The sequence below is a fragment of the Grampus griseus genome (assembly GCF_964374135.1).
Source record: "Grampus griseus genome assembly, chromosome: 12".
Classification (NCBI taxonomy): Eukaryota; Metazoa; Chordata; class Mammalia; order Artiodactyla; family Delphinidae; genus Grampus; species Grampus griseus.
In genome coordinates, this window is record NC_139006.1 from 11960093 (window position 1) to 11985751 (window position 25659).

General features: G+C 41.5%; 1 protein-coding gene across 1 annotated transcript in view; it reads right to left on the bottom strand.

The window, feature by feature from the left end:
• Nucleotides 1-25659, bottom strand: part of FBXW8 (F-box and WD repeat domain containing 8) — a 114001-nt gene that overhangs the window by 28269 nt on the left and 60073 nt on the right. The window contains exons 6-7 of the mRNA XM_082667783.1: nucleotides 19878-20074; nucleotides 16504-16710 (exon numbers count right to left, since the gene is read on the bottom strand). Coding sequence (XP_082523909.1) covers nucleotides 16504-16710; nucleotides 19878-20074 — 404 coding nt within the window. The remainder of the gene's footprint in view (nucleotides 1-16503; nucleotides 16711-19877; nucleotides 20075-25659) is intronic.

Here is a 25659-nt window from a genome sequence, read left to right on the forward strand (position 1 = left end):
TCATAATAAAGAGCACAGACAGTTTTGAGCACTTCACAAATATTAACTACATGTAACTAACCAAAGTCCCCACGAGAAAGAAAGTTATCATTAAATCTGTGTTATGTAGGGAGGAAAACTGAGGCTGCAAACTACGAAATGAATTCTTCAAAATTAAAGACAACCTGGACATGATTTTTTTACGTGGGAAGATTGCAAGTGAGAGCTGGTCGTGTAACAACACTCGTGAGCCTGTAGACTTCACACTGTATACGCAATTCAGGATATCACGGTGCTTGCGCGTCAGTTTGCAACTGGCCTGGCAACTTCTCATTTGGCCCCAAGTTAGACTGGACAAAGGCTTAGAAGTGGGTAGACAGGCAGAATGTGGCTACAATCAGATCACCGAGACAAATGACAGCTGATGCAGGAGCATGAAAAGTTGCAGTGAACTACTGGCGCCTTTGGTGTAGGGCACACACACAGTCCACCCCAGTTCCCTTCACACGCTTAAGGGCATAACAACCTTTCACTATATGGTACTACGTGGAACACGACAGTGCCGGCACAAACGTGATCAGCAGCGTCTTGCACACGAAGTACACTGTAAATAGCAGCTGTTAATAATCATCATGATATTCCTTTCACACAAATCCTTTCAGAATATCATTCCATCTGATTCTCACAACCAGCAAAGGAAGACAAACACTACCGTACACATTTTATGCATAAAGAAACTGAGGCTTAAAATAATTTAAATAACTTACTCCAAATTACACAGGTAACAACAGCAGCTGAGGATGCACTAGGCAGAGCCCAGCTAATCTCATTTCTAGGTCAGTGTTTGCCACCATATGACAAGCCTTTTCCTGAGTCCTGGCAAAAATGGGTAGTGATGCCTAAGACTTACAGCGTCCTCTTATGTGCAAAACACTGCGACTACGCGTCCTCTCACCTGATCCCCGCCATGCCATACAGTGGCTATCATGACATCACTCACTTTATATATGAGGAAGCAGAGGTGTAGAGAGGCCAAACCACTTACACAGAACTGAAGGTTTGGAACCGGAATTCAAAGCTGGGTGGGTGGGCCTCCAACTACCCCGCGGTGCTCAAAGTGCGGCTCTGGACCAGCACCATCGGCAGCACTGGGCACAAAAGACCCTCAGGCCCCAACCCAGACTCGGTGAGTCAGAAGCCTTTGGGGTGGAGGCCCAAGATCTGTATTTTTCTGATACTCCCTGGCGTTTGAGAACCCCCGCACTACACCGACACTGACTGCCTCCCAAGCCAAAAAAAAGAATCAGAAACATTAAAGCAGTGGTACTTAGCTCTAAATGCTCACTTCCTGCCTCCCAGCTGATGGCAATCTGGTTAAGAACAGCGCTGGGCAGTAACAGTAAGGCAAGGTGAGATGCAGACCCTGTGTACTGTAAGTGTAAGGGAAGGGAGGTGTTCACTGAGAGCCACAACAGTTGAGAAGGCTTCTTCTGATAAGTGGGACCCTGGGTGGACCTTTCCTGAAAGGACATGGAGCGACAGGAGGGGAAGAGGGAATGCTGCTGCTAGTCCGGAATAAACATGGCATATTCTGGACGGCACAGGCTCCTTTTGCAGGTGCAGGGTGGAGAGTGGCAGGCCGACTCTCCAGGGTCTGGAAGGCCAGGCAGAAGGTGCGCACCAGCGAGTCACCCACAGTCCTTGGCACGCAGCCACTGCTCCTCCGACAAAATCTGAACGGGACCATGAGGAGGGACACTGACAGGTGGTACAAGAGACCAAAGGTGGGGAAAGGGCAGGGGCAGGTGAAGGAGGGGGGTGCTGGGGAAGAAGTATTCTCATGTCATTTTCAACATATGCTTTAAAACTTATTGTGGAACATGAGATAGGAGTTCACACCCTAAGGAAACTCCGCAGTCCAGAGAGGCCACCCAGGGGAACAGGCAGAGCCTGGGCCAGAGGTCCTAACCTAGAAAGATCCAAAGAAATGTGGGTATTGAATCTGGTCCTGGTCCAGTTGGTCAGTCCCATATCAATGGACCACCTGCAGCAGGAGACGGTCAGAACCCAGGTCACGGCAGAACTGCTTCCCCTACGTGGCACATTCAGACGATTCCTGGCCTCACTGTGACCCACTGAAAACCTCCCGAGTCCCTTAATCTGGAATGTGATTGTTCAAATGTGGACTGAGCTGGGGTTTTCCTTTGACTATCTACAAAACTGGATTTACCCTGTAAATTAATAACACACTGAGAGGATGCTTAAGAGAGTTAACTTTGCGTCCATTAGAAGAACTCATCTGCAACTCAGTAACTGGTAAGTTAGTTATAAGCCCGCTCCCTAGCACAGCGCCTTATAGACTGAAGTGCCGGGTAAATTAAGTCGTATTCATCTACGTATTGAATAAAAAGCAAAAGCCCTCCACTTCGTAATATTTTTGTTAGTTTAAGCTGCTACGTGTACTTGAAAACAATAAGATGTCTTAAATATTGTGAAATTCAAACTCACTCAGGCCATTTTCTGTGTGCCCTCTTCTCCTACCCTCTATCAAACCAACACCATCTGTCTCAACTGTCTGGATATACACACATGGAAAGCCTGCAGCCTATTCTACAGTGTTACTGTTACTGATTATAGAGCAAAGGTAAACATTTCCAATAGGCCCCAGTGATCTTCATTAACTGAAAAACGAGCTGATTTTTAACCCTAATAAACTAGTTGCTGCTCATCTGGCACAAAGAAGCCAAAGCCACCTATTCAAAGAGTGAAATAAACACCAAGATCAACTCCAAGTTCACACTCTCCCATGGGTATGGAACGGTAAACCTGGATGGAAATCCCACATAAGTAATCAGGAAAGCCATTAGAAAAATTAGGCCCTATATAAAATTCTAAGCTTAATTCAAAAGACAAATGAGGGCTTCCCTGGTGGCACGGTGGTTAAGAATCCACCTGCCAACTCAGGGAATACGGGTTCAAGCACTGGTCCGGGAAGACCCCACATGCCACGGACCAACTAAGCCCAGGCGCCACAGCTACTGAGCCTGCGCTCTGCAGCCCACGAGCCACAACTACTGAGCCGTCGTGCCACAACTACTGAAGCCCACGCACCTACAGCCCGTGCTCCGCAACGAGAAGCCACCGCAACGAGAAGCCTGCACACTGCAACAAAGAGTAGCCCCTGCTTGCTGCAACTAGAGAAAGCCCGTGTGCAGCAACGAAGACCCAATGCAGCCAAAAATAAATTAATTAATTAAAATTTTTTTAAAAGGCACATGAGAAAAAAGGAAATGATCATCATATATGTCAATGTAATGGTCTTGTAAAAACTTGCTCAGTGCTTCTAGAATTCTGATCAATGTTTTTAGAAATTAGAAAACGATACACGTGTCACGATATACAAAAACTACACCAGTGTGAGCGAAGACAAAAGATACTTTAAGACACAGTGCCGGCCCTCTCCAATGAGGCTCCACGTCTCAAAGTGACCATACACGAAGTGACTCAGCATTCACATTAATTTAACTGCATTCATCCTGCAAAAAGTTGAATTCCCCCAGCCCTTCCTATTCTAAATGTATTCTTGTAAACCAACTCTCAGGAAAATGACTCCTAGCAGGTATGGCTTTAGCACAGCTCCCACACCAGCCCACGGCACCTGTGCTCCAGCCCGCCTGGACCACCCCAGCAATACTTCCTGGCCCCCCAGAAACCCTCCTCCAGGCCTGGTGCCTCTGCCTGGGCTGCTCCCTTGCCCAGGATTTCCTGATGAACTCTGACCTGACCCCAAAGCTGGTGGGGATGGGGAGGTGAAGGAGGCGCCTAACAAGTCTTGAGCACCAGCCATAAGCACATTACCTCCTTTCCCCAGGTATTCTCCCATTTCCAAATGGGAAGCCTGAGGCACGTAAGCAGCTTGCCTAGGGCTTATCTGACTCCAAGTCCCCAGTGGTTATACCACCACCCGACTTAGCTGAAAATACTTTTCCCTATATTAACTTTCTGTAACTTCCATCACTCCCTCCCAGGAGTAGCTCAGGATCGCTGGAGATCCTGAAGCACTCTTAACTTCTACAAGAAGTGGCAGCGTTCTAAGAAATAGTTTTTGCAGAATCACCCATCATGGTTGTAGAGAATATCAGAGGTGGTCGGGTCCTCAAAGGTCTCTAAGTCAGAGACATTGTCTTGAGAAGCCCTTGGGGCTCTGTGGAGGCATTTCAGGGTTTTCACAACATGTGAAAACTATTCATTATCAACAATACACTAACAATTATATCAATTATTGATACATTCTATTTATTTTTTTTATACAGCAGGTTCTTATTAGTCATCCATTTTATACACATCAGTGTATACATGTCAATCCCAACCTCCCAAATCATCCCACCACCGCCACCCCTCCACTTTCCCCTTTGGTGTCCGTACGTTTGTTCTCTACATCTGTGTCTCTATTTCTGCCCTGCAAACCGGTTCATCTGTACCATTTTTCCAGATTCCACATATACGCATTAATATATGACATGTGTGTTTCTCTCTCTGACTTACTTCAGTCTGTATGGCAGTCTCTAGGTCCATCCATGTCTCTACAAATGATCCAATTTCGTTCCTTTTAATGGCTGAGTAATATTCCATTGTATATATGTACCACATCTTCTTTATCTATTTGTCTGTCAATGGGCATATAGGTTGCTTCCATGACCTAGCTATTGTAAACACTGCTGCAGTGAACATTGGGGTGCATGTGTCTTTTTGAATTACGGTTTTCTCTGGGTATATGCCCAGTAGTGGGACTGCTGGGTCATATGGTATCTTCTATTTTTACTTTTTTAAGGAACCTCCAGACCGTTCTCCATAGTGGCTGTTATCGATTTACATTCCGACTAACAGTGAAAGAGGGTTCCCTTTTCTCCACACCCTCTCCAGCATTTGTTTGTAGATTTTCTGAAGATGCCCATTCTAACCAGTGTGAGGTGATACCTCATTGCAGTTTTGATTTACATTTCTCTAATAGTTAGCGATGTTGAGCAGTTTTCAACGTGCCTCTTGGCCATCTGTATGTCTTCTTTGCAGAAATGTCTATTTAGGTCTTCTGCCCATTTTTTCACTGGGTTGTTTCTTTTTTTAATATTGAGCTTCATGAGCTGTTTGTATATTTTGGAGATTAGTCCTTTGTCCATTGATTCGTTTGCAAACATTTTCTCCCATTCTGAGGGTTCTCTTTTCATCTTGTTTATAGTTTCCTTTGCTGTGCAAAAGCTTTTAAGTTTCATTAGGTCCCATTTGTTTATTTTTGTTTTTATTTCCATTTCTCTAGCAGGTGGGTCAAAAAGGATCTTGCTGTGATTTATGTCATACAGTGTTCTGCCTATGTTTTCCTCTAAGAGTTTGATAGTGTCTGGCCTTACATTTAGGTCTTTAATCCACTCTGAGTTATTTTTGTGTATGGTGTTAGGGAGTGTTCTAATTTCATTCTTTTACACGTAGCTGTCCAGTCTTCCCAGCACCACTTATTGAAGACACTGTCTTTTCTCCATTGTATATCCTTGCCTCCTTTGTGTCATAGATTAGTTGACTATAGGTGTGTGGGTTTATCTCTGGGCTTTCTATCCTGTTCCACTGATCTATATTTCTGTTTTCGTGCCAGGACAATATTGTCTTCATTACTGTAGCTTTGTAGTACAGTCTAAAGTCAGGGAGTCTGATTCCTCCAGCTCCATTTTTTTCCCTCAAGACTGCTTTGGCTATTTGGGGTCTTTTGTGTCTCCACACAAATTTTAAGATTTTTTTTGCTCTAGTTCTGTAAAAACTGCCATTGGTAATTTGATAGGGATTGCATTGAATCTGTAGATTGCTTTGGGTAGTATAGTCATTTTCACAATATTGATTGTTCCAATCCAAGAACATGGTACATCTGTCCATCTGTTTGTGTCATCTTTGATTTCTTTCATCAGTGTCTTATAGTTTTCTGAGTACAGGTCTTTTACCTCCTTAGGTAGGTTTATTCCTAGGTATTTTATTCTTTTTGTTGCAATGGCGAATGGGATTGTTTCCTTAATTTCTCTTTCTGATCTTTCATGTTAGCATATAGGAATGCAAGAGATTTCTGTGGATTAATTTTGTATCCTACTACTTTACCAAATTCATTGATTAGCTCTCGTAGTTCTCTGGTGGCATCTTTAGGATTCCCTATGTATAGTATCATGTCATCTGCAAACAGTGACAGTTTTACTTCTTCTTTTCCAATTTGTATTCCTCTTATTTCTTTTTCTTCTCTGATTGCCATGGCTAGGACTTCCAAAACTTTGTTGAATAATAGTGGCCAGAGTGCACATCCTTGTCCTATTTCTGATCTTAGAGGAAATGATTTCAGTTTTTCACCATTGAGAAGGATGTTTGCTGTGGGTTTGTCGTATATGGCCTTTATTATGTTGAGGTAGGTTCCCTCTACGCCCACTTTCTGGAGAGTTTTTATCATGAATGAGTGTTGAATTTTGTCAAAAGCTTTTCTGCATCTATTGAGATGATCATATGGTTTTTCTCCTTCAATCTGTTAATGTGGTGTATCACACTGATTTGCGTATGTTGAAGAATCCTTGCATCCCTGGGATAAATCCCACTTGATCATGGTGTATGATCCTTTTAATGTGTTGTTGGATTCTGTTTGCTAGGATTTTGTTGAGGATTTTTGCATCTATATTCATCGGTGGTATCGGTCTGTAATTTTCTCTTTTTGTAGTATCTCTGGTTTTGGTATCAGGGTGATGGTGGCCTCATAGAATGAGTTTGGGAGTGTTCCTTCCTCTGCAATTTTTTGAAAGAGTTTGAGAAGGACGGGTGTTAGTTCTTCTCTAAATGTTTGATAGAATTCACCTGTGAAGCCATCTGGTCCTGGACTTTTGTTTGCTGGAAGATTTTTAATCACAGTTTCAATTTCATTACTTGTGATTGGTCTGTTCATATTTTCTGTTTCTTCCTAGTTTAGTCTTGGAAGGTTATACCTCTCTAAGGATTTGTCCATTTCTTCCAGGTTGTCCATTTTATTGGCATAGACTTGCTTGTAGTAGTCTCTTAGGATACTTTGTATTTCTGCGTCTGTTGTAACTTTCATTTCTAATGTTATTGATTTGAGTCTTCTCCCTCTTTTTCTTGATGAGTCTGGCTAATGCTTTATCAATTTTGTTTATCTTCTCAAAGAACCAGCTTTTAGTTTTATTGATCTTTGCTATTGTTTTCTTTGTTTCTATTTCATTTATTTCTGCTCTGATCTTTATGATTTCTTTCCTCCTACTAACTTTGGGTTTTGTTCGTTTTTCTTTCTCTAGTTCCTTTAGGTGTGGGTGGAGATTGACATTTTTCTTCTTTCGTGAGGTTGTATTGCTGTAAACTTCCCTCTTAGAACTGCTTTTGCTGCATCCCATAGGTTTTGGATCGTTGTGTTTTTGTTGTCATTTGCCTCTCAGTATCTTTTGATTTCCTCTTTGATTTCTTCAGTGACCTCTTGGTTATTTAGTAACATATTGTTTAGCCTCCATGTGTTTGTGTTTTCTACATTTTTCCCCCCTGTAATTGATTTTTAATCTCATAGCATTGTAGTCAGAGAAGATGCTTGATATGATTTCAATTTTCCTAAATTTATCAAGGCTTGATTTGTGACCCAAGATGTGACCTATCCTGGAGAATGTTCCGTGTGCACTTGAGAAGAAAGTGTAATCTGCTGTTTTCTGATGGAATGTCCTATAAATACCAATTAAATCTATCTGGTCTATTGTGTCATTTAAAGCTTGTGTTTCCTTATTAATTTTCTGTCTGGATGATCTGTCCATTGGTGTAAAAGTGAGGTGTTAAAGTCCCCCACTATTATTGTGTTACTGTCAATTTCCTCTTTTATAGCTGTTAGCAGTTGCCTTATGCATTGAGGTGCACCTATGTTGGGTGCATATATATTTATAATTGTTATATCTTCTTGGATTGATCCCTTGATCATTATGTAGTGTCCTTCCTTGTCTCTTGTGACATTCTTTATTTTAAAGTCTATTTTATGTGATATGAGCATTGCTACTCCAGCTTTCTTTTGATTTCCATTTGCATGGAATATGTTTTCCCATTCCCTCACTTTCAGTCTGTATGTGTCCCTAGGTCTGAAGTGGGTCTCTTGTAGACAGCATATATATGGGTCTTGGTTTTGTATCCATTCAGCAAGCCTGTGTCTTTTGGTTGGAGAATTTAATCCATTCACATTTAAGGTAATTATCGATATGTATGTTCCTATGACCATTTTCTTAATGTTTTGGGTTTGTTTTTGTAGGTCTTTTTCTTCTTGTGTTTCCCACTTAGAGAAGTTCCTTTAGCATTTGCTGTAGAGCTGGTTTGGGGGTGCTGAATTCTCTTAGCTTTTGCTTGTCTGTAAAGCTTTTGATTTCTCCCTCGAATCTGAATGAAATCCTTGCCGGGTAGAGTAATCTTGGTTGTAGGTTCTTCCCTTTCATCACTTTAAATATGTCATGCCACTCCCTTCTGGCTTGTAGAGTTTCTGCTGAGAAATCAGCTGTTAACCTTATGGGATCCCTTGTATGTTACTTGTCATTTTTCCCTTGTTGCTTTTAATAATTTTTCTTTGGCTTTTTGTCAATTTGATTACTATGTGTCTTGGCGTGTTTCTCCTTGGGTTTTGCTTCCTGGACTTGGGTGGCTATTTCCTTTCCCATGTTAGGGAAGTTTTCGACTGTAATCTCTTCAAATACTTTCTCGAGTCCTTTCTCTCTCTCTTCTCCTTCCGGAACCCCTATAACACGAACATTGGTGCATTTAATTTTGTCTCAGAGGTCTCTTAGGCTGTCTTTTCATTCTTTTCTCTTTATTCTGTTTCACGGCAGTGAATTTCACCATTCTGTCTTCCAGGTCACTTATCCGTTCTTATGCCTCAGATATTCTGCTACTGATTCCTTCCAGTGTATTTTTCATTTCAATTATTGTATTGTTCATCTCTGTTTGTTTGTTCTTTAATTCTTCTAGGTCTTTGTTAAACATTTCTTGCATCTTCTTGATCTTTGCCTCCATTCTTTTTCTGAGGTCCTGGATCATCTTCACTATCATTATTCTCACTTCTTTTTCTGGAAGGTTGCCCGTCTCCACTTCATTTAGTTGTTTTTCTGGGGTTTTATCTTGTTCCTTCATCTGGTACATAGCCCTCTGCCTTTTCATCTTGTCTATCTTTTTGTGAATGCAGTTTTCGTTCCACAGGCTGCAGGACTGTAGTTCTTCTTGCTTCTGCTGTCTGCCCTCTGGTGGATGAGGCTATCTAAGAGGCTTCTGCCAGCTTCCTGATGGGAGAGAGTGGTGGTGGGTAGAGCTGGGTGTTGCTCTGGTGGGAAGAGCTCAGTAAAACTTTAATTTGATTGTTTGCGGATGGGTGGGGCTGAGTTCCCTCCCTGCTGGTTGTTTGGCCTGAGATGACCCAGCAATGGAGCCTACAGGCTCTTTGGTGGGGTTAATGGCAGACTGCAGGAGGGCTCACGGCAAGGAGTACTTCCCAGAACTTCTGCTGCCAGTGTCCTGTCCCTGTGGTGAGCCACAGCTGCCCCCCAACTCTGCAGGAGACCCTCCAATACCAGCAGGTGGGTCTGGTTCAGTCTCCTATGGGGGTCACTGCTCCTTCCCCCTGGGTCCTGACACACACACTATTTTGTGTGTGCCCTCCAAGAGTGCAGTCTCTGTTTCCCCCAGTCATGTCGAAGTCCTGCAATCAAATCCTGCTAGCCTTCACAGTCTGATTCTCTGGGAATTCCTCCTCCCGCTGCCGGACCCCCAGGTTGGGAAGCCTGACGTGGGCCTCAGAACCTTCACTCCAGTGGGTGGACTTCTGTGGTATAAATGTTCTCCAGTTTGTGAGTCACCCACCCAGCGGTTATGGGACTTGATTTTATTGTGATTGCGCCCCTCCTACCATCTCATTGCGGCTTCTCCTTTGTCTTTGGATGTGGGGTATCTTTTTGGTGAGTTCCAGTGTCTTCCTGTTGATGACTCTTCAGCAGTTAGTTGTGATTCCGGTGCTCTCCCAAGAGGGAGTGAGCGCACGTCCTTCTACTCTGCCACCTTGAACCAATCTCTTACCACTGATACATTTTAATATTAAAACATGTACAAAATGCATAAGCATATTCAATCCTCATCTACGTATTTACCTGTATAACTTTCCAGTACTTTGGAATTCAGCAAATTAACCGTGAAGGTCTCCCTATGACCTCATGTCCATCTCAACATGGAGAAAACCACCTCTGTATCACTAAGTTGCTGTTAAAGCCCACGAGGAGGTAAGCCCCGACATGGATGTCATGTTTGAGACGTCCCTGTTTGCAGCACGGTCAGATATCCAGCAAATAGTGTGTGTTCAGTAAGCAGTCGTTCACAATGACAGCAACGTTAGCAACAAAAGTGGACACTTTGGTAGTCAACATCACTCAACAACCCAGAAAACTGGTCTCCAAGAGCTATTATTTTCTTAAACTTTTCCAAGCAGAAAGTAAATAAATATGAAACATGTTAAAGGTTTAAGGTGAAAGTGAAGAGGAAATGAGATACTTATTTACTTTGTGAACTTTCAATTTCAAATTATTCATCCTGCTTGTAAAATACAGTTTTTAGTTCTCCTCTGGAATGGAACCTTGAACAAAAGGAAAGATGGATTTCATATTCTGGTGTAGGTATGGAGAATGGTGCCAGAATCCATGAGCCTTTGATCCCAAAGGCTCTTCCAGACAGGTATTTCAACTTGTGACGAGTGCAATAACCAATCCAGAGTCTTTTCACGTCCACGTACAGGGAATGATTATCCTAAGAGACGTTAGCAATTATTTTCCAGCGTGATGTAAGCTGAGGCAGCAGCGCCAAGCCAGTGTCCTTGTCAAACACACCCCAGCCTCCTGGATTACTTCACTCACGTCACCCTGATTAGGATGCGTGCTGCGTGCTGCTAAATACAATCTGCCACCGAATGCCAAGCACTTCAGAACTAAATTAGGAAATATGTCCAAATACACAGAATGATGCTGAGAGCTGTAAGTGGGTCTCTCTCTTCCTTTATGAGGCATGAGATTCATCGTCAACATAATGCTCTTAAATGAGGCAATTCTATCTCCTAACCCTCCACCTCTGAGAGCAAAATTTAATTCAGGCAGCAAAAGAATTAATAAAGATGATTAGCATCATAAAAACATTTTCATGGGTGGAAGTATTTTTGACAGATTCAGGAAGTATGAGACTAAAAACAAAATTTAAAGGGCTATTTGGGCACAAAGGGCCACATTAAGAGAGCTGACACTGATATTTGCCCTGCAACATGATGAAGAGATGAGGCCAGAGTAACTGCTATTCCATTTGTTTTCTTTTACAATCATGTGCCACTTAGCAATGACTACCTTTAAGATCATTTATGCCACTGAAGTGTGAGAACCCAAGAATGCAACGTCAACACTTAAGAGTCCATTTTCATCTAAAAGTAAAAGACATTCAAGCAGCCCTTCTCACCACATACCCCTTGCCCAGAAAGGCACAGGAATTGATGAAAAAGTACCAAACAATTTCCTGCCCAAACATTCCTGCCAGCAATAAGCATGGCCCTTAGGAGATCCCGTTAGAGAAGTAACAGGAGAGCAATGGGTTCCTCAATCCATTTCAGAAACCCTCAGCTCCCAAATAGCCTCCAAGGACAGACCAGCTCAACACGACTCCACAGGTAAAGGAAAAAGTTTAAACCACCTAACTGCTTAAAGAATCAAGGGGGCTTCCCTGGTGGCGCAGTGGTTAAGAATCTGCCTGCCAATGCAAGGGACACCGGTTCGAGCCCTGGCCTGAGGAAGATCCCACATGCCACGGAGCAACTAAGCCCATGCGCCACAACTACTGAGCCTGAGCTCTAGAGCCCGCAAGCCACAACTACTGAGCCCACGTGCCACAACTACTGAAGCCTACGCGCCTAGAGCCCACGCTCCGCAGCAAGAGAAGCCACGACAATGAGAAGCCCGCGCACCACAACAAGGAGTAGCCCCCACTCACCCCAACTAGAGAAAGCCTGCACACAGCAACGAAGACCCAACGCAGCCAATAAATAAATAAATTAATTTTTTAAAAAAAGAATCAAGGAACGTGGATGCTGGACAGGAGACCAAAAGTCACATGTCCAACCCTCCTCATTTTACAAAAAAGAGGCAGATGAGCCTACTGTCTTTAAAGAACCATGGGTTCTCCCTCAAATGGTAGCAAACAAGGCGAGAAGGGGCACATATCAGTGTGTGCTGTAGCTCTGTCCACCCTAATGGTGGTCTGATAAGGCTGTCAGTCCCACTGCACTGATTCTAGGTAAAGCATGTGATTCTAGATGAGGTCATTCATCCTCAAAGCAGAGAGCTACAAAATAACTTAAATGAAGGCAGGACCAGACAGAGCTCTGTTTATTCCTTCTGGCCTCATTTTGTTGTGACCCTTCTGTAAAGCCTGTGAGAGGAAAGATGTTAAGGAACTGCTAGGAGAATGGGATACACTGCCATCCTCCACTTTCCAAGGAACACCTACTATAGAGGGCAACAGCTATCAAAATCATGAAGGCACAGCACCCTCTGACCCAGCAAGTCTTTACTTTGAGGAACTAATCCTACAAATACATTCATGTGGACCAAGTGTTGGTCACAGTAGCAAAAGACTGGGAGCAAGCTAACATCCATCAATAGGGGGTAGGGTCGCAGAATTACTTAAGGTACAACTACAAGGTGCAATATCATAAAATTGCAAAAAATAAAAAAACCTACCAGGAAGTTCTTTATTATGTTATAAGAAATGATGAAATGATCTCTAAGAGATTCTGTTGCACAAAAAAGCAAGAGGCAGGACAAAAATAGAGTATTTTACTATTTATATTTTTTAGAAAGAGGGGATTGAGGGCGTGTATGGACAATTTGCTTACATATGCATAAAAAATCTCTGGAAGGATGTGCAAGACACTGGCAACACTGATTTAGCTGCTCCAGGAAGAGAAACTGGGTGGCAGGTTGAAAAGAGTGGGAAGGAGTCATCCCACTGCACACCCTTCCTTTCATGTCTTTTGATTTCTGAATCAGGTGAATGCATTACCTAGTCAAAAAATACTTTTTTTTTTTAAGATGTTTAAAGATCTGCTCTTTTAAGAAAGAGTGCAAATAGATAATAGCCTTTTTTTTTCCTACAACTTTACGTGGCCAAAGAAAGAACATGCTGGCAAACCCAAGCGTGGCCCCTAATGTTAGAGCACTAACACCTTCTCTGAGCCTTCCTACCAGAGCTGGAAATGACTGAACCAGCTGTATTCACAAGCCTTTTCTTAAGATTAAATGGATAAACTTCTGCTAAGTTACTTGGTTTCATTTCCTTAGAAAACTAAGTATGTTTACTAACAGAGCTAAGTTACTTGACAAATACCCGTCTGCTGAAATCTGTGCACAATGTTGTTTTAATGCTCCGGTGCCAGGACACAACTGGTGCTCTGTAACTCTCTGTGATAAATACATGACAGGCTGGCTAGTAGATATGTGAATGGATGAGTCTGAACCATTATGACTGATACTCAGACAGCTGTGGTGTATATAAAATGCTAATGTGATCATCATATGGTGTAAAGACATTTTCCAAGTAAACAAAAGTAACACTGCTGAAATACTCCTACAGGTCAGGGAAATTTCAGTTCCTGACTAAAATTCTATTACCAACATTTGAACTTCATGTCTGCTTTTATCACAGTTAATCAACAGTGGACTCTAGCTAACCCCCAGTTCTGTATCAGGTACAAAGGAAGATAAACCAGACTCTGTGTTCTCATAAAGCCTTCATCTGAATCGTAAACATACAGGCCCAGAGGCACAGACACAAACCCTCACATGGACACAGCTCCAGGCAAACTCTACTGCTCCCAGTCTCATACCAACCTAGTAAAACGTGCTGCCAGGCCGGATGGAGAAAGCGTGGAGCTCACAAGCAAGGTGACACAGAGCCTGCACATAAGACTGAAGAATTATGACAGTACATTATGGGGTGGCAGGATGCTACTAAAATCTCACAGAGCCACCCATTACATGGCTTAATTCACACAGAAATGTTGGTTTTTCTGAGGAAGCAGAAAATCCATTAAACATAATCAGACAGAAAGTCCTACCTCTGCAAAAATAAGGAAAGTTTCACAGTTAAAGCTTGGCTTCCCTCACGTTCAAGTGGGTGGCGTTCATGTTGGAAAAGCATCTCAATGCAGTTACCACCAGCACTACTAACAACAACCCATCCACCCACACAAGTGTTTGAAGGTTTGCTGGTGTACTCAAAATACTTGCATGACTAAATGCTACTGTCAGATTTCAAAGAGGCACTTAAACGCATTCTTGTAGCAAATTTACTTCCACTCTTAATTTTAAAACACCAATGAAAACTACCCGCTAACAAGTTATTAGAGGGACTATAAACTTTTAATAATGAATTTTTATCAAATTAACATAAGAATCAGCTAATTCTTATAATTAATGCTTTTTAATTGGGTTGAAAATATTGAGAGGCATCCAAAAAAGTGCTTACTTACATCAACACCTAAAGGATGCTCCCAGTCTATTTTTTTTTTCAATCTAATTTTGTGCTGAGCTATCCCTTTAACTGGTTTCTCAAATATATCCACTGCAACTGTATCACTATAGAAACAGATCCACTCAGGTAAGTCAGAGAAATAGAACCTGTTAGGTGAAAAGTTTATTAAAAATATGAAAAATTTAAACCAGGCTAGGATTAAATAAACTATCACCTCACTACAATGAGAACTCAAGAAATAAGTGAGATAACTGAAACTTGAAAGCATGATGGATGAAAAATTAGAAAGCAAACAGTCTCTCTCCTCTCATCAAATGAGCTCACCAGGGATCAGAAAAGAAAGTGTTTTCGAAGGCCAAGAAAGGAAACTGCCTTAGGAAACCAACTGCTGTCCCTTTCCCCCCACGTCCTGGGAAGACAAAACACAGGAATGACTTCATCACAGACTTTCCAGCTAAGATATGCTGACTATGCTCCAGCGAAGCAGGCTAGCTTGAGCACAAAGGGGTCCCTTCTCACAGTGAGACTGAACTAAGCCACATGTAGTTTCTACGGCTTTATCTAGCTTCCTGGGTGAAGCACATATAATTGGAGTCCATGTTGCAAAACCAGTGAACACCTAGATAGGTGAGATTTGACCTTACAGGTGGCTGCATGGGAGAAACAAGATGTAAAAATCACAACCAGAGGCTAGACTCAAACTATGAGAGCTAGAAAGAACAGGAAGCACACAGTGATCTTTAACTCCAATGCCAGGTACTATGCTTAAAGCTTTACACATATGTTTTCATTTAATCCTACAATTCTGTGAAGTAGGTACCATTATGAACTCCCTTTTACAAATGAGGGAACTGAGGCATAATGAGGGTTAAGCAACCTGTTTAAGGTCACACAGGGTAGCAGGTGGTAGGCCTGCAGCTGGAACGCAGACGGTGTGCATCCAGAGACTGGCTCTTTTCCAGTTCACAACACTGCTACGTGAAAAGGGCCTCCTTCCTTGGGAGAAGGACGTCGTCAGAGGAGCTGCTGGCTCAGAGAAGTTCCTTCCCAGGGTTACACCCACTGCCAGCAGGGTCAAGACCCAGCAAACTGGAGGAAAAGCAAAATAAAACGAACCTTTATCCCTCTCCCCCGATTCCACTGGAAGAGAAAGAGTTCTGTAAGTCAGCTTTAAGACTAAGTACTTGGCCTGCAGTCAGGATGGTAAAATACTAAGCAGTGATAAAATTGAGTCATCATGCAAAGAATTTCAATTAAAAACTTATCTCCTTGTTTCTGGCTGAAAGAGTATCAGAGACACTTTTACAAACTGTGGATAAGAATATAAATTTTGATGCAACCTTTTTAGAAGGCAACTTGGCAATGTCCATCAACCCTCTGACCAAGCAACATAACTGCTAGCAATTTATCGTAGAGATTTACAAGTTGCAACACACACTGTAGCGCTGTCTATAACAGCCCAAACAGAGAAAGCAACCTAAATGCCCACTAGTGAGGAGACTGGTTAAGCAGACTACGGGTTGTAAGCATCGCTGGAATTCTAGGGAGAGGCAGCTCACATGGAATGCTCTCCAGGGTACATTACTGAATAACAACGTTGGGCACAGAACAGTATGTACACTATGATCTCATTTCAACAAAGGTATGTTTTTTAGTGTATAAATGTACCTATATATGCATTAAAATTTTCTAGATGGATACCTAAAAACTGTTAATAGTTTCTTCTGTGAAGTAGGGCTGGGGGAAGGGAAGAGAAAGAAAACAATTACTTATATCATTTTGAACTACCTGAATTTTTTTTAACCAGGCTGATATATATTGCCTGAACACATCTTTTAAAAATATATTAGAGATCTTTAATTTTTAAATTGCCTTTAAAAAAATAAAATCCAAAATCTTTTTTGTTAATTGCACATCTTGCTATTTTTGTACCTTGTTTCCTTCGTACACCCATCCCAGACTCTTCACACCAAAAGCAGCCTGGTTGGAGGAGACATCTAGACATGTGACAGGCTGCCCGTAGACATAATGGAGGGTTCTGGCAGAGTCTTCGGCTTTTAGCAGGTATACCAGATCTCCAGCAGTGGCTACGGCCACAGGATACCTTCCAGTATCTGGAACTATTTCAAGGTAGTCAACCTGTTAAAGAATAAGAGTCATTTTAGTCCTTCAGGTCTCGCCTACAATTCATCCTGACTTGCTCAAAAATACACAATTCCTCCTACACATCAATGAGAAGACCAGCAACCCAACAGAAAAAGACGGGCCAAGGGCCAGTTCACAGGAAGTGAAACACAGCTCCTACACAAATGAAAAGATGCTCATTGTAAAAGAAACACAACACACTCCTAACAAGAGAAATAAAAGGTGAAAATTCACCAAGATAGCATTTTCATCTGTCATATCAGTAAAGGTCAATTAGTCTGATAAGACATTGGGCTGGAAGTGGAGAGGGGACAACCACATTTATGGATCCCACTAAGGTTGGTGGGATGTAATCTGGTCCAAAATCTGGGAACACTTAACACAATGTCAGATGAGCACAGGCTCTGACACAGCAGGTCACTTCTAGGAATTTATTTACAAATAAACGCACATTTATGCAAAACGACTGTGTACAACATTATTTGCTGTAGCACTATTTGGTCATAGCTAAAAACTAGAAAACCCTAAACATGCCTTACTAAGGGACTAATTAAATAACTTACATCCATGTATTGGAATACCATGTGGTCACAGAAAAAAGCAGGAAGACAACCTTTATAAACTCATACAAACGGGGTCACCTCTAAGATAAATTTGGGGGAAAAAAACAAGGTAACAGGATTCACAGTGTGCTACTATGTGTAAAGGTGGGGCAGAGGAAGCCTGTGACACGCTTGTCTTATATGTGCACAAATCTAACTAACAACGGCTGCCTTCAGGGAGGGAAATGAGTTGTGGGACAGAGTGGAAAGGAGATTCTTACTGTAAACCTTATTGTGTTTTTTAAATTCTGAACCACGAGGCTAGAATAACTATTCAAAAATAAAAGTTTTTATTTTTTTCACAAGAAACTGAATAAATAACATAAAATTCACTCAGTTCCAAATTAGCCAAAATCACATTTTATTTATTTATTTTTGCGGTACGCAGGCCTCTCACTGTTGTGGCCTCTCCCGTTGCGGAGCACAGGCTCCGGACGCGCAGGCTCAGCGGCCATGGCTTACAGGCCTAGCCGCTCAGCGACATGTGGGATCTTCCCAGACCGGGGCACGAACCCGCGTCCCCCGCATCAGCAGGCGGACTCTCAACCACTGCGCCACCAGGGAAGCCCCGAAATCACATTTTAACATTTGTGCAAATAGCAAAAATGTGTTCCTAAAAGGTTAAAAGCACCCGAGTTATCTACTTTCTCCCGGTTTCAGTGCCATCCTAGGGTAGGAAGGCCACTGCAAGCACTTTTATGCCACACAGTCCTCCGGCCGCATCACTGCTACTACTTTCTCTAATCTGCGTAGGTATGAGGAGCTGCCTTTAAGAGTAACTTGCTTTCCTATGTTCGTTAAGTGGCATGCCTCCCCCGAGTGCAGTTTACATCGGGTTTTCACCTCCCTGAGTAAATTCTGAGAGTACAGAAGCAGAAGGTAAGCCACCTATGTGATTATGAAAATCCATGGTCCCTGACAAGAAGCCAAACGAGTTCAAAGACCTGAATCCTGAGAACTGTCCAGAAGCGCTCGACAGAGTAAACATCTGGGTGGCTCTGCTAGCCCTGAGGACCCACAGTGTGAGTAGTGGCCCCACATCCCCAGCCGAGGGCCCATCGCGAAGGACAGCTGTTCTAGGCCAGTATGACCACCTGGGAACACTGCCACTGTGATTCAGGGAGCCTATCTGAGGAAGACAAAGATGGCCCAGCAGCCCGGGCCAGGGGCTGCCTTTTCCAGAGACAGTACATTCTGTGGCCAGCCCTCATCCAGGGTGAGAAATAACACATGAAGAGCGTTATAACACAGGGCTCCAGCAACGGCTGCTTCATTCCTCTCTCCCCCATCCTAAAAATCACTTCTTGCTTTCCTAAAATCAACATCCTCAGTCTAGCCATTTAATTCACCTTCATGCTGGATGTGTGATAGACCAAGAGGCTCAGACTGACTGCGGTTGTGCCATCTTCTGGGAACTGTAAACAACTTCAGAAAGCTTCCGGTCGATGCCAGGATGCCACCTTATTGCCAAGGCCGGATTTGCACTTTCTGAAGGGACTCACGTCTCAAGTAATTGTCTGAGTTCATATAGCTATTGTTGATCTACAGTGTTCTTTAGGCAGAAACCAAATAACAAGCACTATGTAGTTTTGAGAACAGACAGAAATATGGTACTTTCACATTTTTCTAATAAAACCCCAAGAGAAGAAGACAGCATCAGGCAGTTTTGAGAACACTACACTAGAACCACAGAGGCTGAGCATTAAAGGCACAAGCAGCTTACAGAGGTGAAGCAGTGATGCCATGGCTTTTTAGTTATTCATGTCTAACAAGATTTTCACCAGGGGAAAAGGGAGAGGAACAGGATTTGTTCCAGGTCAGGCCATCAATTCATTATTCAGCATTGGCTTTTCTGTTCACTCCCCCACCAGTGCCAAAATCAAGTTTGCTTTAAATTAAATCCAAATTCAGCATAGACAGATTTCAGCTCTTCCTTCTTACCACCAAATCATCTCCCACCATGCAAATGTTGAGGCTCATGTACAAGTGAACTCAGAAACAGGCTCTACGTAATGAACTAGTAAGGTTAACTGAGCTTCACACATGACGTCATGGAACACGGCTACCCGATTAACACCGACTTGAATCTATACTCACTCAAGAGTTACCCTTAATGCCAAGTGAGAAAATCTTCGGATGGAGAAAGTGTAGGATGGAAACTTTCTTTCCCATATAGCCTGCGATGGTACCACTGAACTCATCTTCACTTATGTAACAGGCCAGATCCTGATCTCAGATTTCTAGGGGTGAACGTTCTGTTAATGTGAAGGAGGCTGAGGACCACAGTGATGAGAAACTGCAACCCCGATGTCAGCCTTGAGGTCAGAATCACAACTTCTTATCAGGGGCAAGTCAATTCACTGCTCTAAGATTTTATTGGCTGCTTGGTAAATGAGGAAAATACAACTACTTATTTTGCAAGGCTGTTGTGAGATTTATGGACATGAGGCCCACAGAAAGCCCTGAGTGAATGAGCACTGCCAACATCATTACTATCTGTTTATATCAGACCCAGAGATTCTAAGAATGAAAAATAAAATGACCAGACTAAAAGCTCACCAGTTTCTGAACTTCAAATTCTGCAGCTATTTGCCAATATCCCTCCTCATTGGGGCGTAACATTACGACATCAAAAGCAGAAGCTGTGGCAACAGTTGCATCTTCCTGGCTGAGGGCTAGTGCTTGTATTCTTGCATCATGCTCAAAACGATGAATAGGATACCTTCCAGTCCTTAGATCCCAAATATTAAGAAATCCTATGTAGAAAAAAAATTCAGGTAACAATTTTAAATTCATTTAGTATGCACAATTATAAAATAATCATGCAACATAAAGAAAATATAAAAGATAAATAATAAATTGGTAAAAAAAATCTGCATTACATATAACAAAGAGCCTATTTCCTTAATATATAAAGAGCTTCTAAGATTCAATAAGAAAAAAGCAACTGAAAAGTGAGCAAAGGACATGAGTGTGCTATGGTGTTCATAGAAAAAGAAATGCAGTTGACATATAAACATTTAAAAAATATAAAAATTCACTCACAATTAGAAAAATAAAAACTAAAATAGGATACTATTTTTCACCAATCAAATTGACAAAGACAAAAAATTTCATAAAACGTTTTGTTTTTGAGAATATGGGGAAACAGGCTTTCTCTTAAATTGTTCATAGGAATGTGAACTATTTCAACTAACTCTGGAGGCAATTTGATATCTACCAAATCACAAATGTATATAAGATAGTTACTACGTTTTAAATTATGTCAAAAGATTGGAAGCTACCTAAATGTCCACCAATAGAGAAATACTTAAATAATTGTATCTCCATAGTTTGGAATTTAAATAAAATGAGCAATTAAAAGAGTCAGCCTTATACATGAGCTATATAAAATGATCAACAAAATATACTGTTAAATGAAAAAAGGAAGGACAGAATAGTGGTATAGTATGCTATGTTACTTTTGCATTTTAAAAAATGTACAAGCACACATACACACAAATGTATACACAGAGTATCCTGGAAGGATACTTAAGAAACTTAACAATGAAAAAGCAATTGTTAAGAATTGTTAACGCCTCTAAGGAAAGAAACCAGGGAAAAGGGAAAGAGTAGGAGAGAAATTTACTATAACATCCCCTTGTATATTCTGAAAAATTTCCCCAAAATTATCCTTGCCAAAAAGATAAATTTTTAAAAAATGCTTTTATGAGAGATCTAAGAAGAATGGGAGGACATAATTGTTCAGTAGTTTTAACATATGGAGTTCTTAATTCATTCCCTTATTTGTCTATGCAACAGATAATTTTTTTCTAGTTTTGTTAAAATATAATTGACACAGAACATTATACAAGCTTAAGGTGTACAACAGAATGATTTGATATATGTATATACTGTGAAATGATTACCACAATAAGTTTAGTTAACATCACCTCACATAGTTACAAATGTCCTTTTTCCTCATAATGAGAACTTTTAAGATCTATTCTCTCAGCAACTTTCAAATATACAATACAGTATTATTACCTATAGTCATCATGCTGTACATTACATCCCCAGAACTTATTTATTTTATAACTGGAAGTTTGTACCTTTTGACCACCTTCAACCAATTCCTCTACCCCTGGCAACCACAAATCTGATCTCTGTTTCTACGAGGTTCTTCTTTTTTTTTTTAAGATTCCACATATAAATGAGATCATACAGCATTTGTTTTTTTCTCTTATCTCACTTAGCATAATGCCCTCAAGATCCATCTATGTTCCTGCAAATAGCAGGATTTCCTCCTTGGTTATGGCTGAGTAGTGTTCCACTGTATACATACACCACATCTTCTTTATCCACTCATCTGTCAATGGACACTTAGGTTGTTTCCATGTCTTGGCTATTGTGAGTGAACACGAGGGTGCAGATATCTCTTCAACATAATGATTTCATTTCTTTCAGATATATACCCAGAAGTCAAATCGCTGGATCACATGGTAGTTCTATTGTTAATTCTTTGAGGAAACTCCATACTGTTTTCCACAGTGGCTGCACCAGTTTACATGCCCACTAACACTGCATGAAGGCTCCCTTTTCTCCACACCCTCACCATTTGCTATCTCTTGTCTTTGATGATAGCCATTCTAAGAGGTGAAGTAACATGCAAGGAATTATTATTGAGCACTTTTTATATGCCAGGCACTGACCTAGACACTAGCAACATCTGAAAACAGCCACTAACCCACATTCTAAGAGGTTCTTATAAGTATTTTACATCCCTCCTCACCACCACCTTCTTTTAGCCACAGTTAGCAGAGATGTTTTATTTTGCATAGTCTAAAACACGAGCTTGACTATCCCAGACTTGTTAAAAACCATGATTTAAGGAATTCCCTGGCAGTCCAGTGGTTAGGACTCCACGCTTCCACTGCCGGCGGCCCGGGTTCAATCCCTGGTCGGGGAACTAAGATCCTGCAAGATGCATGGGTGGAGCAGTCAAAAAAAACAAAACAAAACAAAAAAACCACCACGATTTACCCACATACTATACACCCTTCTCCCCAGTCCCCTGAATGCTGCTCCCCAGATGAATTCCTCTCCCACACACTGGCTGTGTCTCCACCCTTCTCAAACTGTCTACAGCAATGATATCCAAGTGTAGACCCTGGACAAGCAGCATCAGCAACACTTGGGGGCTTATTAGAAATGCAGGTTCTCGGGCAGCAAACTCTGGGATATATGCCCAAGTTTGAGAACCAGCTGTCTGCAGGAACTTACACTTTTCTATCAGAAATATAAATTTTTCTGTATTTGGAGGGCCACTTATTCTTTTCTTGCCAAATAATTTCTTTTTACCACTCCCATCCACTAAGCTACCTTTTTACCCACAAAGCTTTATTCAAGAAAATAATTACTTTCTGCATCATGCTGGATAATGTCCTGTTCCAATTCCAACTGATTTTATTTTTCAAAAATCACTGAAAATAATTGTGTGCAGATAACACAGTCTGTGGTTGTTTGAGTTCAAATCCAGCTCCGCTGCTTGCTAGCTGAAGGCCTTGGGCAAGTTACTTAAAGCTGAGAGCCTGTTTTTTCACCTGTAAAACTGAAGGTAACATTACCCATTACACAGGACTGTTGGGCAGATTAAAGGAGATAAACCACACAAAATACTGGAGACAGACCAAGCATTTCTACATTTTTATGTATTCTATAGTGCCTGCCATGTTATAGAACATATTTAATCTATTAATAACACTAATCTCCTCTCTGCCCATCCATAAATCCAGTCCTATTTCCTACAACTTTCTAAAATAAAGCTTTCACTTCTCATCTTTTTGCAATCCCTCTTCCCATTTTTCTTGTCTTGTACTTTGTCCTTAAACAGTAAATGCTTTGAACTTAGGATCTTACCATAAGGTATCATTCATCACTAAATAAATACATCAAGTCAGAAGAAAACAATACTTGTGGGTTGCTTTGCAAGCCTTTCAAACTGTCAGTAGGCTAAGTAGGTGATTACAAACAAAAGCAGAGCTTTCTTCAAGTTAAATGTTGCTTCAGACGTAAAACAGTGCACTCTTCTAAGAATTATGATAAACTTGGGGGATAAGCAGATTGCAGAAGGCTCCACAACACATTCCTCTGGCAAATATTTTAGCTAATTCTTTCCATTTTGACTCAGAAGAAGCAGATACACTGCAAAAAATGCCAATGACTCTACACATTAAATAGGAGACAGGCACATTCCAGGATGTGCCTCTTCCAAATAGGCCTGCACTGCATTTGTTTGCAGACATTACAATAAAACAGTAAAGCAACCACTATTGCATGAAGCCTCTGACTGTTCAATCACTTGTCTCCTCTCCTTCAGCGCTAACTTCCATCTTGGGAAGAGCATCATTATCTTCACTTGACAAAACAGAAGAAACAGAAGCTCTGAGTGGTTCAACAACTGGTCCAAAGCCACTTGGTACGTGAAGTGGCTGGGCTGGAAGTTAGCTAGAAAGTGCAGGATGAGGGCTTCCCTGGTGGCACAGTGGTTGAGAGTCCGCCTGCCGATGCAGGGGACACAGGTTCGTGCCCCGGTCCGGGAAGATCCCACGTGCTGCGGAGCGGCTGCGCCCGTGAGCCATGGCCGCTGAGCCTGCGCTCCACAACGGGAGAGGCCACAACAGTGAGAGGCCCGCGTACCGCAAAAAAAAAAAAAAAAAAAAAAAGAAAGTGCAGGATGAGCGGCTGCATTTACAAGTACAAGTGCATGAAGTAACCATGAGTCCATGAGTAACTGACATAAACTTAACCTGTGTTCTGCCAAGTGTGGAAGTTATTCAACCACAGCTCACTCGAAGCACACATGGAGTTTATCTATAAACACATTTTTCATTACTAATCAAGTACTGGTTTTGTTGGCTTCATTTCCCCAACAGAATTGTATGCAACAAAATCCCCTTTACCACAAGGTTGCAGAGCTGTTCTAAGAAGGGTCTTTTTAGAAAATATATTCTGGGTGCCATCTATTTAATGGTCACATCCTTCTCTTCTGAATGCCTGTTGTGTCATGATCTTTGTCTGTTTTCTCTACTGCAGCTATTAAGTGTGTAACTCGGCCAGATCCTCACTTGTCATCAGTGCCACTATCGTTTGCACAGTCCTCCAAGATCACTTTTAGGTGCATTAACACTTAGGATTGTTGTGTCCTCTTGATGAAGTGACCCTGTATTACATGAAATGTCCCTCTTTGTGTTATGTTCTTTGCTCTGAAATCCACTTTGATATTGATACAGTCACTCCAACTTTCTTTCGGTTAGTGTTAGCATGCTATGTGTTTTTCTGTGCTTTCACTTTGTGTTGTCTTTATATCTAAAGTGGGTTTCTTGTAGATGGCATTTAACTGATCTTGCTTTTAACTGGGGTATTTAGACTACTTATCTTTAATGTGATTATCAGTAAGGATGGGTTTAATCTACCATTTTGCCACTTGTTTTCTATCTGTCCCATTTGTTCTTTGCTTCCTTTCCCCCTTCTTCTGCCTTCTTTTGGACTGAGTATTTGGATTAATTATGTGTTTATTTCATTTTAATTCCTTTGTTGGTTTATTAGCCAAAACTCTTTGTGTTTATTTTAGTTGTTGCTTTAGGTCTTTAGCACGCATCTGTAACTACCAGTCTACCTTCAAGCGATATTACACCACTTCACATACAGTGAAGCAGCGCACTTCCATTTCCTCCCTCCCAGCCTCTCTGCTATTGTTGCCACACTTTTTATTTCTACTGTATGTTATAAACCCCACATACATTGTTATTATTTTTGCATAAGCAGGCAATTGTCTTTTAAAGAGAAATAACAAAAAAAGCCATTTATATTTACCCATGTAATTACCACTTCTACTGCTCTTCCCCTTACCACTTTTAACATTATTAAATCCTGCAGCTTTTGCAAGATGTGCAATTTCACTTTGCAACTGTGTTGTTGGATATTTGACCCCAAGACACATGGGCAAGGTGAGCAGGAACAGACACAGCAGCTAACAGGACGGATGCTTGAGTGAAAGCTAATTTTATAAAAGGTCATTTTATTAGTTAATATAGTTTATATCATGCTACCTTTACAACCTCAAAACTGCAGGGGCTTGAACAGTGAATACTTGAATTATAAGAATGTTTTATGATATTGTAGAGGATTATTATCCATGTTAACCAACATTTAGCCAAAAAGGAGTTAATGCAACAATACATTCAACACGTATTTGAGCCCCTGCCTTTCTAAGCACTGGGGAAACTGCAGTGAATAAGACAAAATAAAACAAAAAAGTCCCTGACCGCATGGAGCTGACATTCTAGTGGCATCACCAAGC